Source organism: Rhea pennata, chromosome 17 (genome assembly GCF_028389875.1).
Source record: "Rhea pennata isolate bPtePen1 chromosome 17, bPtePen1.pri, whole genome shotgun sequence".
Classification (NCBI taxonomy): domain Eukaryota; kingdom Metazoa; phylum Chordata; class Aves; order Rheiformes; family Rheidae; genus Rhea; species Rhea pennata.
In genome coordinates, this window is record NC_084679.1 from 1,595,876 (window position 1) to 1,614,189 (window position 18,314).

The 18,314-nt window shown below is 40.7% G+C and overlaps 1 protein-coding gene across 5 annotated transcripts in view; it reads right to left on the minus strand.

The window, feature by feature from the left end:
- Positions 1–18,314, minus strand: part of KIAA1671 (KIAA1671 ortholog) — a 92,153-nt gene that overhangs the window by 32,811 nt on the left and 41,028 nt on the right. Inside the window, exon 1 of one of the 5 annotated variants that reach the window (XM_062589690.1) lies at positions 937–1,688. The exons of the other annotated variants lie outside the window; for them this stretch is intronic. Coding sequence (XP_062445674.1) covers positions 937–1,221 — 285 coding nt within the window. The 5' untranslated portion in view covers positions 1,222–1,688. Of the gene's footprint in view, positions 1–936; positions 1,689–18,314 lie in introns of those variants that run through there. 5 annotated transcript variants of the gene reach the window in all.

An 18,314-nucleotide genomic window follows, 5' to 3' on the forward strand; every position in this document is an offset into this window, starting at 1 on the left:
AAAACATTAATTATTTTACCGTTTTTGTACAATCCTGCTTTGCTGGAGCTAGAAACAATAGAAAAACACGTTTGTCCTAATATATGATATGGATTCGTCAAATAATCCCTGCAAAATGGTGTGGGAGGCCCAGGACTGGCTGCCTAACCCTCACAGCACCTTTCACCATCGCCCCGACACAGGAACGGCCAGGCTGCGAGAACCTGCGCCCCTGCCACCAGGGAAGGGGCTGTTCCCTACGCAACGCGCGCTTCCTTCACCGCTTCGTTAGACCACTGAACACAAACTGTCCTTTCTGAAAATAAAGCAGAGACTAGGAAAGGCATTAGAAAGGGAGGGGAAGAAGGGGCTCACATGGGATACAGTCACAGCGAACACAGCTCGTCACCTGTCTGCTTGCCTCATGGCTCCAACTTGGCTTCAGAATTCATGCTGGTCATAAAACTTGTATTTCATGACAAAGTATCAGTTCTACCAAAACACCCCACCTGCTCGTCAATAGGTGAAAAGGATGACGATCAGTTACTGTTGACTGCAGAGTGACAGCACCTAACTTTCTACAAATGTAGCTTAAAGCATTTTTAATTGAAAAACTGCAAGCACTCATGCACATTCAAAATCAGATGGACCAGGAGTGTTTGAAATGTCTGACAACTGCAGTTTCAGACAATAAGATAAATTTTTGTCCTATTTTACTGTGATGCTTTAAAAATGATGAACAAAAATTTTCCCCATCCCCCAAAACCTTGAATGTATTAACGGTGTTCCCTGATACCAAACAGAAATATCTTTCTGCAGTGCAGAAAGAAACCAGCTGAGACCAGGCAGACATCACTACCTGGGAGTGTTCTGAGGGATATTTTTAAACCGAAAAGCAGACATGACATAGACCGCGTTACTAGGTGAAATGCTGTCTCAAAAGGGCGCGAAGCTTACGAGGTCCGGCGGCTCCGAGCTGGTTTGCCTCTTCCTCAAAGACGAAAACCTCTGCTGGCTCCGCACGGAAAACCTTCGGAACGACTCCCTGCTCCGGGAGGCAAAGTGCCTGAAGGAGGAGGTCCGCTTGAAGGGAGCCCTGCTCCCACCTTCCCCGCTAGTCCGTTCATGAGCAACCGCAGTCGTGACTAAATTTAGTGCTTCCTGTAAAGATCTCCGCACTGTACCCATCCACTGGGTCATGTGAGTTTGTGCCACTGTCAGTTTGTCTCCAAGGTAATCCATTTTTCCAGTAGAGGGGAGGAATCAATATCGAGTAGCAATTTTAAAGTATGTTCTCCGTTACAACCCTGGATTTTATTTTGCAAAAGAGATCTCCTGTATAAAATAATTTCAGCTAATATAAATAGCACTAGACTAAAATGTGAGCATATTTCTATATTTAAATAACAAAAGATCTGAGGTTCGAGATTGGTATTTTTCAAGTAGGAAAACATAAAAGACTTTTCCCTACTTCCAGCAGATATCCAATTAACAGAGTTCCATCAAAACATATTAAATTCAGCCATGTTAAAAAGAGAAAACAAGGTTTAACACCTGACACAGTCACTTGGAATTAGTCTGTTTACAAGCACAAAATTAGTCCCTTACTTTCTCATTTCAGAACTGGAAGAGCAACTCCCTTTTATCAGAATGATTAAAAAACCCTATTCTTCTGGCTTGGCAGTTTTTCAGGTAACAGTGCATTAAGCAAAGTTCTGATGCTTCTATACAATCCATTTAGCAGCAAAATGATTAGGTCTTCTGAACAACAAACTCAATTTTTTTCTTCATCAGCAACTGTAAAGTAAGGTATCAATATCTGCAGAATTCCCTCCTCAGCCGTCTCCCAGTCTCCAGAAGCATTTTACAAGGTCGCCACTTCCAGAGGCGCAAACCCCAAGCCAGCGAGGCACGGCGCAGCCGAGGGAGCCGCGTTGAGCCGGCCGCCTTCAAGACTGGACTTGCTGCTGCTCGGAGCCTGCCGGAGATCTGCTGAATGACATCAGCTCCTCCGCTGCTCGGGGGGCTCCGCGCCGCGGGAACGGGGCCGGGAGCGCCAACGCGCCGTGCGAGCGGCTGGTGTCCAGACTTCCCCACGCCTGCTAGAGTCTCCGCGCGCTGGGGAGAGGCTGGTGGCGCCAGCGCCGCTCGCGAGCCCACCTCCGCCTCGCAGACCGCGGGTCTGCCACGCTCCGAGCGCGCCCGGAACAGGCGCCGGACGGTAGGCAGCGACGAGAGCCGCCGCGGGTATCCTGCTCTGCGCTCCGTGCCGTGCTCTGCTCTCCTCCAGGGAGGAAACCGCGCTAGGTGAAGCAGCCGCAGAGCTCTGCCTAAGGAAGGAGCTGGGCTGGGCTCTATTATCGTACAGGCAGCGTTGCCGTGGCAACCAAGGGAACAGCATCTGCTTGCTGCCTAAGCAGGCAGGAGTTGAACAGATCTATTGGAATGATTCATAGTTTGCATATGTCACGTGTACTTACTGATTTTAACCCTTCCTTAGAAGCGCAAGAACAACATCTTGGTGAAGGAACATTTTAGACGGCTACAAAAACCACTTACTACGAAAAGCAGCAGGTTGGGACAAAACCCCCAGCGGAGGTGCCGGTACTGGACACGGTACCGTGAGGCGGTGCAATCCCGTATCACCTTTCTCGTGGGCGAGTTACAACGTAAAACAAGACACCTTTTAGTTTAGTGCCTGTGATATCAACATAAAATAATGATTAACCCAGAAGCCCAAATCAGAGCTTTAAAGATCTAACCATTAGTTTACTTTTCTATTTTAAATTAGATAAGGACTAAAACGAGCTTTCAGCTCGGTCTCTATTTCCAGAGAAGAACAAAGCACTTTCCTCTTCCAAACACTGTTCACAACCTTTGGGGCATGGGCTCGCTTCACTCCTCCGCTCTGCCCCTTCCTCTCCACACCACAAGTCTCCTGCCCTTGCAGATGGTTCCTGCCAGTTGTCCCCCGTCCCAAGCGCCGGCAGCTCCCACGCACCCTCGGCGCGACCCGCTCCCACCCGGCCTGCGGCGCTCGCGGCCCGGCAGAGCCGCGCTCCGCGCCTCACCCGAAGGGCTGGCGCCGGGGCGGCATCTCGGCGTACATCTCCACCGCAACGCCTGAACGCATAGGGGAAACGAGAGCACAGACTGCATAAGAGCACGCGACGTTGAGAAGTCAGACGTTCGCTGTCCACGGAAATTCTGAAAACGGCCCACTGGAACGGCTAGCAGAAATAGCGTGTATAATAAGAGCTAAGGCAGTTTCAAATTGTGAGGGGGAAAGATTACAGGTATCAAGTTAAGAAAGCAAATGTTAGAAGCTGCTCACTTTCTTGTTTATTCAGTTCTTGTTATTTCCTAATTTGGGATATAAAGTAACAAATTGTTGTTGCATCTCTTTCTCTTCCTCTAAACCTTTCAGGACAGGATTTAATTGATTATTTTCTAGATAATATTTTATGAAATGATTCTCAAGCAAAGTTCATTATACCAGAAACACTTTGTAGAAACACACTTCTTGGCATAAGATGCAATAACCAGCGCGTTCTCTGAGGAAATGGGGTTTCTTCCCTTTTAAACCATGTTTGAGGGCTGCACTCCATCACTCTAACTTATCTCCAAGACAAACTTCACTGACAAAACACATCGTTCCACATCCTGGTGGTCTTTTCTGAATACAACAGTACTTTTGTTTTACATATCCCCAAATTAGCTGTCTAATAAAAAAATTCAGGATCAAAGGGAGATCCAACCAATAGAGAAAAATCTGTTCTCTCCTCACATAGCTCTTCCTTTTAGAGAGCTATGGGGCGGGGGGGGGGGGTGTTTTGTACAGAAATGGAATGAGATACTTCTGATTAAATGCCCCAAGCACAGGTATTACCAATATTTTCAAAGTAACAGAAAACTTTGAGAAATTTTTTCCGACACAGTAACTGCAATGCTTCATAAACTATGGAGCTCTTGTATCTAAAGTTGAAGTTTAATATTTACTATGTATATTCACATTGTTTAATCTAAGCTTTATAGATGACTGTGCATATGAAAGCACAGCTCTGCACGTGCTATGCTACAGGACTCCTCACGAGGCAGCTTGCTCTTTCCCTGTCCCCCCGAATCACTCTGAGCCTGAAACCATTTAAAATAGCTACCAAGGAGAGCTAAACTGGAGCTGCCATTCAGCAGGTCCTTCCGCTCAGCAGGACTGGCCCAGCAAAAGTGGAATTTAACCAACCTTCTGATGTGTCACTTGACACAAGATGGGAGGACTGAACTCAGCACCCGCAGGACACCGCTTCCTCAGCAGCTTGCTGCCAGAACCCCTCCCGTGCACACGACTTCGAGGGCCTGCACATTCCCTAGGGAACGTATTCCATTGCTTTTTTTGTTACACCTCTTTTGAAAACAGGGGCTATGCCTACCATTTTCATCCTTAGAAACTTGTAAAACTGCTGATTTGAGTCTATTTGCAATTCCGTATTTAATATCTTCTAGCTACCACATGCACATGTTACTAGATGCACAAGTATACTCAGCAACTAAATCACTGCTTAGTTTTACACTTCCATTAATATCTTCACAAAGTGTTTTGGGGCATAATCAGAAGCACTTTCACAATCAAATTCAAATGGATTTTTCCAGCCCTTCAGCTGAAATGCAGTAACTGCACATCCTCCTACTTGAGCTCAGTAAAAACAGTTGAATAAAATTAAATAATTCAGCTGAGGATGAAAATATCCAGTCAAGTGACAAAGAGATCAGCTTAAGACAACAAAACATTAAGAACATGTAGTTAGTTAAGCAGCTACACTGAAAGAAATATTCCTACAGCACGGCATCTACTAACTTCTATGTTAGTCAAGATATCCTTCAAAGCATGTACATAACCATTTTCAGTACATTTATTTTGTCTGATATACAGCTGGCTGTATTTATGTTTTAAACTGCCACAATTAAATTCATGATTTTTCTATTTAGATACACAGAAAGCCCATAAAAGGGACAAATTAAAAGATACTGCAGGAAGCCACCTCATTTAAGTCATAAAATTAAGCTAACAAAACAATTTTAATCTATTTTATTTTCTTGACATGTTTTGGAAGAATAAAACCTTTTCTCAGCAGAAGGGAAAAGACATGCTTGTTATCACTATTTTGCAAGCAGCTGTCTGGAAGTGCATCTCAAGTTTTGAAAAACTAAGTGTTACTTTTAAGTGTTGGTTATTTGCACTTTCACTCTCAGCAAAACATTTTTAAATATGCATTTACTGAAATCAGAATTCAGAGATCTCTTCAGAAGAAGTCATATATATTTCAGAAGAATTTCACAATCCTGGAGAACTCCACTAACTTTACACAGAGGAGATTATCTTTGCCAGCTTTTAGCTCTCAGTAACACCTTGGTCCGTGAACTGCACATCTCGACAAACCAATTTGTTAACAGACCAAGTTGTCTGCCTAATGAACCTTCCCTCGCTACATAATTTCAGCTCCTCTTTCTGTTCCTAATGGTACCCTCAATAACACAAAAACTGCATCCACTCCAAAGCTGTGCTGAGCCATGATGTGAAATTAGCCAAGTTCAGAAGCTGAAAGGATACTGACAGACTAAACAGTCAAATTTAATTTCCTTAGAAAATCCACCTAAAAAACAAATGAGGTATTAAAGAATCTATTGTTAACTGAGTAAATCTTTAGAAATATTACTTTATTAAAATGCACCTACATAGCAATTACATGGAAGAAACGTCTTCAAAAATAGCTGTCACTGGACACTGCAAAGACTGGATAGATTATTTCACAAATTATTTTTTCATCAAAAGCATAAATGTAAAAAGATAACTGTTAACTTCAGAATAGATTAATAAATACGTTAGCCACAGAACAGAATAGATTTCAAAGAGTATGTTGACCCTAAGATTTCCTGCATGGGGTGCATGCAGGACAGACTAAGGACGCTTGCCCTCCCCAGAGAGGGCAATCACTCGGTTACTCTTCTTTGCTTTTTAAGGCTCCCCAAAATACGTTGCTCTGTAGCGTTCTACAAAAACCTCCCAGCTGGCAAAAGTTTATAACCATATTTTAATTAAGTAACAAATGTGGATTACACTTGGGATCGCTTTACTTCCCCCTTGTTGAATCCACATACCTTCTTACAAGCATCAGTCTACAGAACACAGCTCAGCCCACACCGATGCTCTGCCACTGTCTCCCAGCCGTCTCAGTCTAGCAGCTTCTCTGGCTGAGTAAGGGTTTGTTTCTGCACAAGAACAGCACAAGATGATCTTCTCCCCTTGAACAAAATACCACCGATTATCTCATGCTGCAGCAACCCTGGATTTGTCAAGGGTCTGCAACTCCAGGAGGAAAAAAAAAAAAAAAAAAAAAAAGACTCTGAAAACACCCATTTCTAACTAGTACCACATGACTAATTACCACAGTAGCACAAGGGACTTTGTTATTCAAACATTGCTGGATAATCATTCTTCTTTTATTATTAACATCTCTTCCACCTACAACTCAAAAATATAATCCTGCACAAAGAAATAACAATCAGTATTTTTCCCCTCTCTCAGTAGAGAACAAAATTCTTACTAGTTGAGTTACATTTTTCCAAAAGCTTCTTTCAAGCTCATTTTGTGCTTTACCTGCTCTCAAATACATGCAATTATGCTAATGACTATATAGAACTTGAAGGTCAAATTACAACAGGCCTGCACGGAGCACAGCACACAAGAAAATACACCACAAATAAGCTACGAGTTGCAAGCGGAACTCACAGTGCAGTTTTGTGATGAGCGCAAGCCAGTTCAAGTTGCTGTGGTCTCTGGCCATGGCTGGTACCCCCACCCACACCTCCCTTCTGTACTAGCACTCGTGGGACTGCAAAGGCAATCCAGCCGAAGACCTAATGCTACCAAAAGTGTATTAGTTTTCATCTAGACTTGATTCTTGCATGATCCCGTCAGCAAAATCAGATGTGACAAAGACTAGACAAGATTGGCTTGAACTAATTGTGGAACCACAGCCTCAGTTTTTCTCTTGCAGGGTCCACAGTCAGAAACCTATTCTCCTGGTGCTCATCCGCATTACAATCCATCAGCTCACTTAAGCTAGCAATTATCAATAATGCATTCATTTCTTAAGCACTTTTTTGCAAGTCATCATCCTATCTCTACACGAGTATCATGCTTGCAAAGATCATGTCAGCTTCAAGTCCATCTTGGGGGTATTAGTTCGTCCATCTCAATTACACTCAGCCTTCAGAAGCTACTGAAGAGCAAAGCCAGCCCTTGTAAGGCTGTACTGATCTTGCATTACATACTGATTCTTGTTCAGTTTCATTAGTAAGAGAACTGAATTTAACCTGTTCCATGTGACACTGTGGACTATTTAAAGACACAGAATTGCACTGACCTTAGCTGCATGGCTCCAGATTCAATTACTTGTTGGATTTGTCAGACGTTATAAAAGAACTTACGTTTTTTGATATGCCCCTTATTTTTGGCTCTGTATTCTCTATTTTGACATTTGAATTGTCCTGCTCAGAAGAGGACTAGCATAAAGTCATAGCCACACACTATATTTCTTATATGTAACATCCTGCAATAAAAAGCATTTACCTCACCACCTTCAAATTCTTATTCGAAGTAAAAAGCAATGCTTTAATACTTTGCCATTGGAAATACCAAGTAAAATTTAAGGCTTTCCAACGGTCTGCCAGTTCCCAATAGTCCTGCTTCCTATCCGAACCATTCCCCAACAGCATCAACAGCACGGGCAGACCTGGCAGCACCTCCCTAGCTGGGTCTCAGGCGGAAAGACAGAAGCCTAGCAGCTGGAGCAGGGCAAATAAGAGGAGGAGAAAACGGTGTGTGTGGGAGGGTAGAGGGGATCGAGGGGAAATGAGTTCTCTTTTTCATTCCAAAACAAAAACAATTGAGCCGGTTTCAACAGTCATATCCTAGCACAGTGCATAATTTGGTAAGAGCCTGGGCAGATAGATTATGTTTACCGTTCTACATACAAGGACCAAAACTCTTCGCCTAACAACTTGGTTTCTTTGAAATGATTATATCTGCTGATTCTCATGCCTCACTTTCTCTTCAAATTGATCTGCTACAACACAAACAAAAAAGACTGATTCCCTGGATAAGATTTATAGAATAGCTGGATTTGGGGAAATCAGACAAATACACAAGTTTCAATCTGGTTAACAGATTTACGAGTTAAAAACTGAGTAAGCCTGTCTGCCAGGCTGAAACCTATTTCACTCCCAACAAGCCAAACTCACAAAATTAAAGACACTTGCTCTGCTGCTGCCAGCGAGCTGTCACAACTGTTGGTTAAACGGCCTTACTGCAGTGTCTTTCATTTTGATCTTTGTCCATAGTATACAGCAATTTTGTTTTTTATTTAAGCCATAGAAATGTAACCTAGTGTTTAAGTTAGTCAAAAAGCTCACACTTAGGTCCATGAACAAAAGACTAGAAGTGTTGCTCAGGCTCTTGCACCTGCTTTTACTTGACAACATTCAAAACATAGCGTAATTCTAAAGTCATAACAAACTACTTGATGCATGAGTACAGAAGATTCCTGTGACATGCATCATCTAAAGGAAAAAAAGAAAAAAAATCCCTTGGTCCAATTAAGGTATTTTTTGAGAGAGGAGGAAGATAGTATGATTCACACCAAAGCAGTCATCAGTGCTCTTTCCAAGTCAGCAGTCTGTATGATTTTTTTGTGCAGTAGGCTGGGTGCCTTGTGCGGTTCCACATCCTTCAGGCTGTTCCTGCCAGGCCGTTTCTAAAGCCCGGGACACCACCAGGTTTAAGGCAAATTCCTGGCATGCTCAAACAGGAACACACCCATGACACTGGCCCGGACATAACCGGCACTGCCGCATAGATTCTCTGAAGGCAATGAAAACATTGCTTTGCCTCCAACTTCTACGTAGTATCATAATCTGTATCATCATAAAAGAAATTATATGACATGGACTTATTACAATAAGGTTACTCCTTATTTTGTCCCTTTTTCATTTGCTGGACTTAGCTTTCCTATCCAAAAATCCAAGACTCGCATAAAATTTCGTGCTGACAAAGATAAGAAAGGAGGGGGATCCCCCCCAGTAGTACAATAAATATAGAAAGCATTCAACACAGATGCACATCAATTCATTTAGATGTCTAAACTGCTTTTATTTGCCACATAACCCTTGACCCGCATGACCCAGCTTCTGGTCAAAAAAAAGAGTTCAATAAGGAGTGTTTTTAGCTTTGATTATAGCACAAGGACTTTGTACAGTGTCTACACACAGTGAAACTTCTTGCATAAACCAGAACATTGGATATCTCATTAACATTTAAACAAAATATGTTTTCTATTTTTATTTTAGCTTCCTACCGACAAATTAACTTCAAATATACAGTTGTAAATTACGCTTATTCAAAATATTTTCAGACAACTTACATAGAACAGGACATTTAAGTCGTTCCCCTTATACACATATTCTATTAAAAACAGACAGACATTCTCATTTTCAGCCTATTTTTTCTTACGTTAGTTTACTTTAAAAGCTCACAGGCCGCAAGCACTAGTGGACAAACAGTGCTTTAGGAACAGGTTCTAGATCAATGTTTGGAAAGTTCACACATGCACACACATTATTACAAGAGACTGTTAAAGAAAGGTGCTGAAGACAAAACAGCTAACATCTGAAAACTCTGTGCTAGTGGCTTTATAGAAAATGCTTTAAATTGTTCTTCCAAATTGAAGAGCAAAATGACATTTCTGGATTCTTATACATCATAACTAGAAAAAAGGTGGAAGTAATAAACAAATATCTTTGCAACCTGCTTCTGAAATTTGAGCCTCATCTGATCTTTAATAGGACACACGACCTCTGTATTCATCATCCAGTCATACTCTAGAACAACCTTTGCTAAGAAATTGGTTTCTGCTCCTTTGAAGATGTCATACTCCTAGTATGTGTCCACACAGAATCTAACATCTTAAGACAAATATTCTTCATGACCTCATCTCGTATGCCATAATTCAGCCCCACTGCAGCAACGTCGGCTTTAAGAGGACAGAATCGCTTTGACAGCCAGCTATTGAAAACAGAAGTGACACCAAACGCACGTTGCATATCCTTCTCTCACAACCAGCTTATTCTTGAAGTCCACCTATGATATCACTACTTTTATTTAATCCATAACAGATCTGAGCTCACTTGGCTGCCATCATGCTAGCCTCCTCTGGCTGGAGATTCCTGGGTAAGGAGAAAACCTTGATTCAGAATAACCCAATCTGTGGACGTGGAAGGGTGCAGGGACAGGCTTTATTCTCTGTAACCTGACAATCCTCTCTGACTCCTATGAGCCTAGCAAGAGGGCAGGAACATTACAAGGGCAAACATCTCATCTCGACCTAATGACAACTGATTAAAACTGAAGCTTATGCCTTCATATTGATTCCTATGTCAATCATTTATTTATCCACGTATCCTGAAAAATATTCTCCAGAGCATGCAATGAGAATTATCAATCATAACACTATGAAAAACAGCAAAAAGCTGTTACAGTGTTACAGCTAGTTAAAATTCAACGTGCAAGGCTCTGAACCATTTTTATACACAAAGAGTTACCACTTTAATATTCTTTTCCATCTTTTAAAAATAGATGGATTCAGCCCAAGCAATAAATTCTAAACACAACATGAGATAATTAGACATCCACATGCACTTCAAACAACACAAGATGAAGATCAGAAATTCTGCTGGGATCTTTTCCCTCTCACGCAAAAAAGCGCATTAGTACATACGAAATGAAGCTTTATATCAGAGGAGTGTTTTGCAATGTTTGCTAAAGAAGGTCAGATACTGAATCCATCTAATCTTTCCAAAAGTGCAGTCCATAGCACGGTTCTTTTCACTAAAAAGACTTTGTCCCTGCTGTCGTGCACTTTGTGCCTGCTTTTGTAAACTCACTTCAACATTCCCCTCTCTGCAACCACCACCCTTCCTAACAGATTTTATGGCATCTCGTGACTGCTAAATCCATTGTTTAAATTATGGATCTTTGAGGGAAAATTTGCCTTAGTGTTTCTGAAAAGCATATGTAACACTCACAAGCATTAAAAAGCAAGAAAACGCTGCTATCAACTCAGTAAGATAAAATTGTGTCTTATACATTTAAGAAAAGTCACATTTAAATATGATGCTTACACTTCTTCTGAATTTAAATCCAAAGAAGGGGAGAGAACAAGCACAAAGTGAGTCTTGTTAAGTAAGTTCCAAGTGGATTTGAAAGCTACATTTTCCTTTAGCTTAATCAATATTACAGGACCTAAATAAGAAAATCAGAAACTTAAATCTGTATTCCTTATTCCTTACAGAACTATACTTGTGATAAAATAGTCTTCCTGTACCTTTTTATACTCATTTAGTAAAAGCATGAACTGATTGACCTATTCTTTCTCTTAAATAAAGTATGTATTTACAGAATTTAATAAATTACAGTAAGATGAAATAAAAGTGAGATAGATGCATTAGGCTAGTGACAATATGCTTAATATATATCTCTGTGCTAATATTAGCTTGCAGTTGGATGTTTATTACTCTAAAAACAAGAGGCATTCCACTACCATGACTCTGTGATGGGATCAGGGGAAAACTGTAGTTTCCCATTCCATTTGCAACAGAAGTAGAAAATCAGCCAGTCACCTCTCTGTACAAAATTCTGTGCACTTTCTTCCTGTTTTAACAGGACGGAAGCGGTATGTAATTATTCCAAAATTAATAAAAACTATAAACAAAGTTAATTCTGAAAATAAGTCTTTCTTCAAGATTTTAAGTAATTTAAGTAATGATTTTCAGTAATAATTTGCACTGTCTGGAGTACCAAAATCGTTTTTCTGAAACTATGAATTCTTCTCTCCCCAAAGGTGTTTTTCTTGAACTTCAGAAAGGTCCAGCTAAACATCCTGAACACACACAGCTTTTGTACTCTGAATTGTTTCAGTGTAAAACAAAGCTATCAATGTTAAAGCTTAGAGAATAAGCTAAAAATATACCATGAGGTCTGCAAGCTTATGTACATAATCATTCAGCACTTCCTTTTTATCTGAACTGAGGGGGAAAACTGAAGAACAAAACAGAAACAGGAAAGTCCTACGGCACAAGTATTTTGGAATGTACAAAAAAAATGTATTTTCTTTACATTTGTTTACATCAAAAAAGATCAAGCCATACAAAGATGAGAAAAATATTTATAGGTTTTTCCACACAAACCACAGGCACTTAACAACTTCCCTGAAAAGTGTCCCCACATTACTTTACCCTTCTCAAAGGGAGAAGGAGGAATAATATTTTTAAAGGATGAAAACTTAAGTTATCCACAAATTGGTGGGAAGGAAACAAAAAGGAGTCAGTTATGTTAATTTCTGATTTAACTCTTAAAGCTGTTGTTTTCCTGTACTGCTCTTTGCCGGCCATCTACACAATCTTAGCATTGCTGTTGCCGCATCTCCCCTCTTCACTCTTCATCTATTTTGTTGCTTCTTTATTGCCTTTGGTATCTGATCTGTGTAAATTCAAGACGTAGGTGCAAGATGAGCTCACTGGCGTATTATCAGTCCTAAAACTTTAGTAGAATGAAAATGGGAAAAAAAAATAAAAAAGGAGGATGAGGCAATTGAAGAGCAAATAGCTTATAAGGGCACAGCAGGCTAAACTATATTAAGGCAATCAGAGGAATAAATGAATACTTCCCTCCTCTCCCAGTATAGCAACCAATTGCCTCAATCTTTATTACCACCACATCAAATTAGCCCCGAGAGTAGAAATCTGGAATTAGAGGTCAGATACCTTAGCCCACACCATCAAAAGTTACTTAGAAATATGGAATATTCACATCAGTGGGAGCATCTGAGATGCATGGGAGGATGTGGCTCTAGATGACTTGCAGGTGCTCACATAGGGTGCTTGCAGCAAAGCAGAATCTGAGTTCAGCTCTCTTGATGGCCCTTCCAGAGCTTAGGATTAGATATCCCTCTACCATGGGCTGAAAACTACCACAAAAATAAAATAAATCAGCTAACAGCTTAGCAATAAGCTAATAGTTATCTTCAGTATTATCTGAGAAGGATTCTTGTGAAAACCAGTAGCTATCTCACAAAAGGGGAGACATCCAGTATCAAAAAGAAATACAATGTAAAATTTATCCATAGGAAAAGGAAGCTATTTGCATAGAGAAATGAAAATACGATCATGCAAATAAATACAAAGCATGCTGAAAGCCAAACACTTCTTTCAGAGAGGCATGACCATTCTCCCTGACAGTCCAGTTGTTTGATCAGGGTACACGATCTCAGCACGAGACCAAGTCCATTTTCCCTGCAGTCCCATCCTTCAGTAAGGTGAGGGGGTACTCTAGTACGTCACACAGCCCCAGGGTAGAGGCTTCATCCTGCATCGGGCAGGTGAAACGGTCCGACACTACAGCCAGGACCCCAGGAGAGACTTACACACACATGAAAGCCCCCATGCTATCATTTCTCTATCACTTGGACCAGCAGAGTCTCACACTTCTGAATACAGGTAACTGCAAAAGGTCTTTAAGAGAGACTTCCTGAGGACAGAACATGGCCTAAAACACCCCCAACTACTAAGATTTCCTCAAAGAGCAAAGAAGGTAAATGATGAATAGTAAGAAAACTCATGGGAACATGCTGTTTCTGTTTAACATCATAACTGGGAACAAAAGGGGATTAGGAAGTCTTATTCCACTGAGAGTCAAATCTATCTGCAAACAAGAAAGGACAATCCAAAATGAATAGGCAATCAGAAGTATTTTCTCTTTTGACTGAAATAAACTATTACTGTTAATTCAGACCTGCATACAGGCAGCTATTCAAACTCTGCTGCACCAACACCCTTCTTCAAACACATCAAAATCCAGCTTCAGGGATAATACCAGGTTAACCAATTTCATTCCATCTCCTTCAAATGTCACCATGCAATTTGGAGTCATCTAGCTAACAAAAATGCAGTCCAGGTAGTTTCATAACATTGCAATTAAGTGCATATGACACTTCTTTAGAAGCAGTCTTGGTATGTAGGCTGTACGTGTAGTGTTGTTTCCACTCTGCAACAGGAGGAATGTCCTTACGTTAGGAGGGTCCTTCTTTGTACGCAACTAGGGGTTTGGGAAGCGGGATTTGGCCCACACACGTACATTTATAAAGTAAGGTCTAAAGTCTGAAAACATCTTCCCAGATTGAACAATAAGGTATAGTGTGGCCAATCAACACTATGAATAAAGTCAACATTTGTCTTGGTGTACTCTAGAGTCTCAGAAAGCATTGGTAATTCATGTGCACAGCAAAAACTGAACAGTTTCAGAAAGTGAGAGAAAGAGATCACATGTTATACTGCAGAAAGATAAGATCAATGAAAAATTAAACTTAGCCCAAAGCACATAGCTCTTTTAAATGGATCAGTTAGTGCCAAGTTGATCATTTCTTAAATAATGCATTTCAGTTATCCTTTTTGAGAAGATAAAATATGGAACTTTTTATTGCCATTTAGCTGGAGAAATTTGGTATTTTTCCTTCTCTCACATTCTTTCCTGTGAAAGGGATTACTGTCTTCAAGGAGTAGTAACATGAAACTGGAAGGTAAAATTGCATCTTAAGTCACTGCAGCTTTTATCAGTATAATCACATGCCTACATAACAACTACTTAAACCGCTTTCCTACTTGGCAGCTGGGAAGGACTAAGAGCCTGATTCTTCTTTGTCTTCTCCCTATAAACCATAATTGCATACATCTTTCATTTACATCATCCACTTTTTGACTGTAGTAAGTAGAACAAATGTCAGGTATAAGTTCATATGGTTGATCCTTCATCCATTTTATCTTACAACCTGCCATTTATACAAAGAAAAAGAAGCAGATATTTGTCACTGCTGTGTATGAAGCACCCTGGGTGTATACACACTTCCCTTATTTCTTAGGCTCTTTGCCCTCACAGCCTCCTCTTCCAAGTCGCTCTGGCACGCAGAGCACGAGTTCCACATCACCTGATAGAAGAGAGGCTGCACAGCCCATCCACATTATGGCCAAACGCTCCCGTACCCCACGTGATGTGGTAGTGCACTGGGGAAGCACCCAGCTGACTCCACACTTGCACAGAGGTACATCCAGCCAAAATGGTCTTCTGGAGCCCACAGCACTAGTATTGTATGAAAATACAACCTTCTACAGAGTCAAGTGGGTATCTTAAATTGCTTATCTTTCACTACCACAGTGGATGAAGAGCTAATTCTACCAGTATTCTCCACAGCCACAGTGTTCTTGCATAGGTGTGGCCTTCATTTACATTTTTCAGATTAAGTGTATTATTTCCTGGCCACATCTGGAAGGTAGTGGAGCTTAAGAGGCTGATTTGCTGAAAATTCATTTGCATTCTCAACTAGATTTGCTGTATTTTCTGCCCTGAATTGTGAATTACTACTGAATTATGAAAGAAATACAGAAAGCAGTCTCTTCTGACACCTGCAGTCTCCAGCTCCAACAAATCAAAGTTTGCCAAACATGTTATGTACTGTGGTCAGCAAATAATGCATACTGCCTCCATAACATAGTGTGTATTTATTAACCTCAATAATGAGTAACTAAACCAAATAGTATGTTTTTTCCAAGCTTCACTCAGGTTTAAAATTTATCTGAAGTGGGGTATTTTTTGTTTTGTTTTTTTTTAAGACAAGTTTTGCATTACAGTACAAAGTCATATCTTGAGGAAAGTCTACTACAAAGGACTATTTTCACCATGCTCAAGTTGCTCTCTAAAATGCCATTTCCTTTCAGTACAGTAAACACACACTGGCTGTATTAACAAGTCACAACTGCAGAAAGAACAGAAACAATAGTGGGAACTTGGCTGTCTCCCAGCATTAACAGCATGGACAACAGCATGGGAAAGCAGGAACCAAGTCAAAACAACTTTAGATCAAAATATTAGTAGAGAGGCAGTGGAGTTACCTCTGTTTTGTGGGTATAAATGAGGTTCAACAATCCACTTCACGCTTCCTTCAGAAGTGTACTCACTCTATTTCAAACGCCAAGAACATCAACAAAATAAAGAGGAGGGAGGCAGAGGTCAAATAGTTCCTCAACCCCAGCTGCTCTGGTGCTAGAGTGACATTATTAAAAAAATTACAAGTACTAATGATTACATCTTACTGAATGCAAACTTTGTTGTACCAAGTTAACCTTAAACGCATTGTTTCATAAAAGGATTTTATGGTAAATTAAACTTAATACCATTCCTAATTATACCAAACTGCCTTGGATTGTGCCTGGCTGCACTCGCAGGTTCGAGGTGCAGGAGACTATGGCTGGCACCCAGCCGCCGCACCAGCGCTCCGCGGCTGAACAGCACTCCCTCGTGTCCCTGCAAGGAACATGCCTGCTCAGTCTGGTTTATTTTACTCACTTATTTTTAACAATGACTCAGAAGTTGGACTCTCTCTCCCATTGCAGCACTTTGGAATCAGGTAAATGCCTTTTGGAACTACTTTTTTTCCCTCCATAGAAGTGCTTCATTTACATATTTGAAAGGTGGATTTGTTTGTTGAATTTAGTAGAGGGGCCAAACCTCAGACACTACCTTGGTGCAAGGAGTTTTAAAGTCTTTGGAGAAACGCATGCTTCCATCTTACCCAGTCATCAAAAGCAAACCCTGTAACAGAATAGCAGCAAACCCTGTCCACAGGAAATTCTCAGGCAGCACAACACACAAAGGAAAACCACACAGGGCTGCAAGTCAGAACGTCTTTACTTCCTTAAAATAGGGGTAACTATCACACCCGGTATTCAGACCGACGAGTGCAGGGTTTTTCTGTCACGCACCAAATGCTGTTGCAGTGACATGCAGTGGCAGCACGCTTATTAACCAGCTGCCGCTTCCTCCAGAATCATCCAAGAGTATCAACACAGTTTGCAAAAGGTAGTAACTGGGATCTTGTCAAAACAAACTTTGGATCTTACTTCTCACTTAAAAAGCCCAATTTCCTTTTTGATTTTAGAACTGTTTAATGCCTGTCAATAAAGACTAGGTAGGTCTTTTTAAACTGTCACAGTGCTGCAGTGTAACATCTCATTTAAAACATGACACCTACTTTTGAATGTTTTCAGGATCTACTATTTGTTCACTGTTTGTATAAAGAAAAGCACCAGACTGAGAAGTAAGAACTCATAAGGAATGGTACCAGCTATGTTCAATAAACTCACCACCAGCATCAAAAGAATGGTCTTCTATACCAAAAGGCCAAAAATTAGAAATGAATCTGTGGCCTGGTTCCATTTCAAATGTCTGTCACAGTATTACACACGTACATCACAGAGCAATAAGATCAGAAATTTTGTTCTCTGATGTTAATAGGATTTTTACTGATCTTCAGCACCAGAGCAAAAAAATTGCTTTAGGTTACAGAAAAGGTAACAAAAGAGGCTCAGCAGGAAAAAAAAAAAATACCCCAACATTTCTAACCAGTCTTCTAATCGACATTTTGGCCATACAGCTAGGATAATTTTTTTAAAAAATTAACTCAAAAAAAATTTTTTTTTAATTCAAAGTTCTTTCTGAACTCTAACATAAAAAAAAGATTTCTACAACTTTAGTATTGGGAAGATATTTAATTACAGGGACTCCACCTCTCTAGAGAAAGTAACTGTAAAAACAAATTATAAACATCAAGCCCATTAATCAAAAGTCTTCTTAACAAATCAAAACACAGTAGATAAGTACTGTAAGTACATTGGAGACAGCCCCTGCTACTCCACAGTTCAATTCCCAGCCTAAGCATGGTGAAAGAATAAGCTCTGAGGAGAGGAACCTGTTCAGAGAACACATGGTGTTATGGAGGCACAAGCAGCACTGCTAGGTAGGATAAATGCGTCTGTAAGAATGGAAACTGTATGTATTTTGTAAGGTATCAAGAATACTTTATCCACCCACTACATGCACTGTATGTCTATGCAGATCAGACGAAGACCTAACTTTCAACAGCAGCTCCTAGAGAGTGTGTGTGTGTGCATGCATGTGTGACAGGGTGGTGGTGATGGCAGCTCTGGTAGCTATTACCTGTTCTTCTAGCTATCTTCTCCCATCTACTGACATTATATCTCTTATCTGGACTGAATGGCAACTACTCAGCTCTCCATCAAGCCTCATAACTATTGATCGATCAGATGCACTTTCTCAGGTAGCACAGAAGTGTAGCTGGAGGCAGAGCTAGCACTCAGAAGTCCTGCAGCTAGTTTCT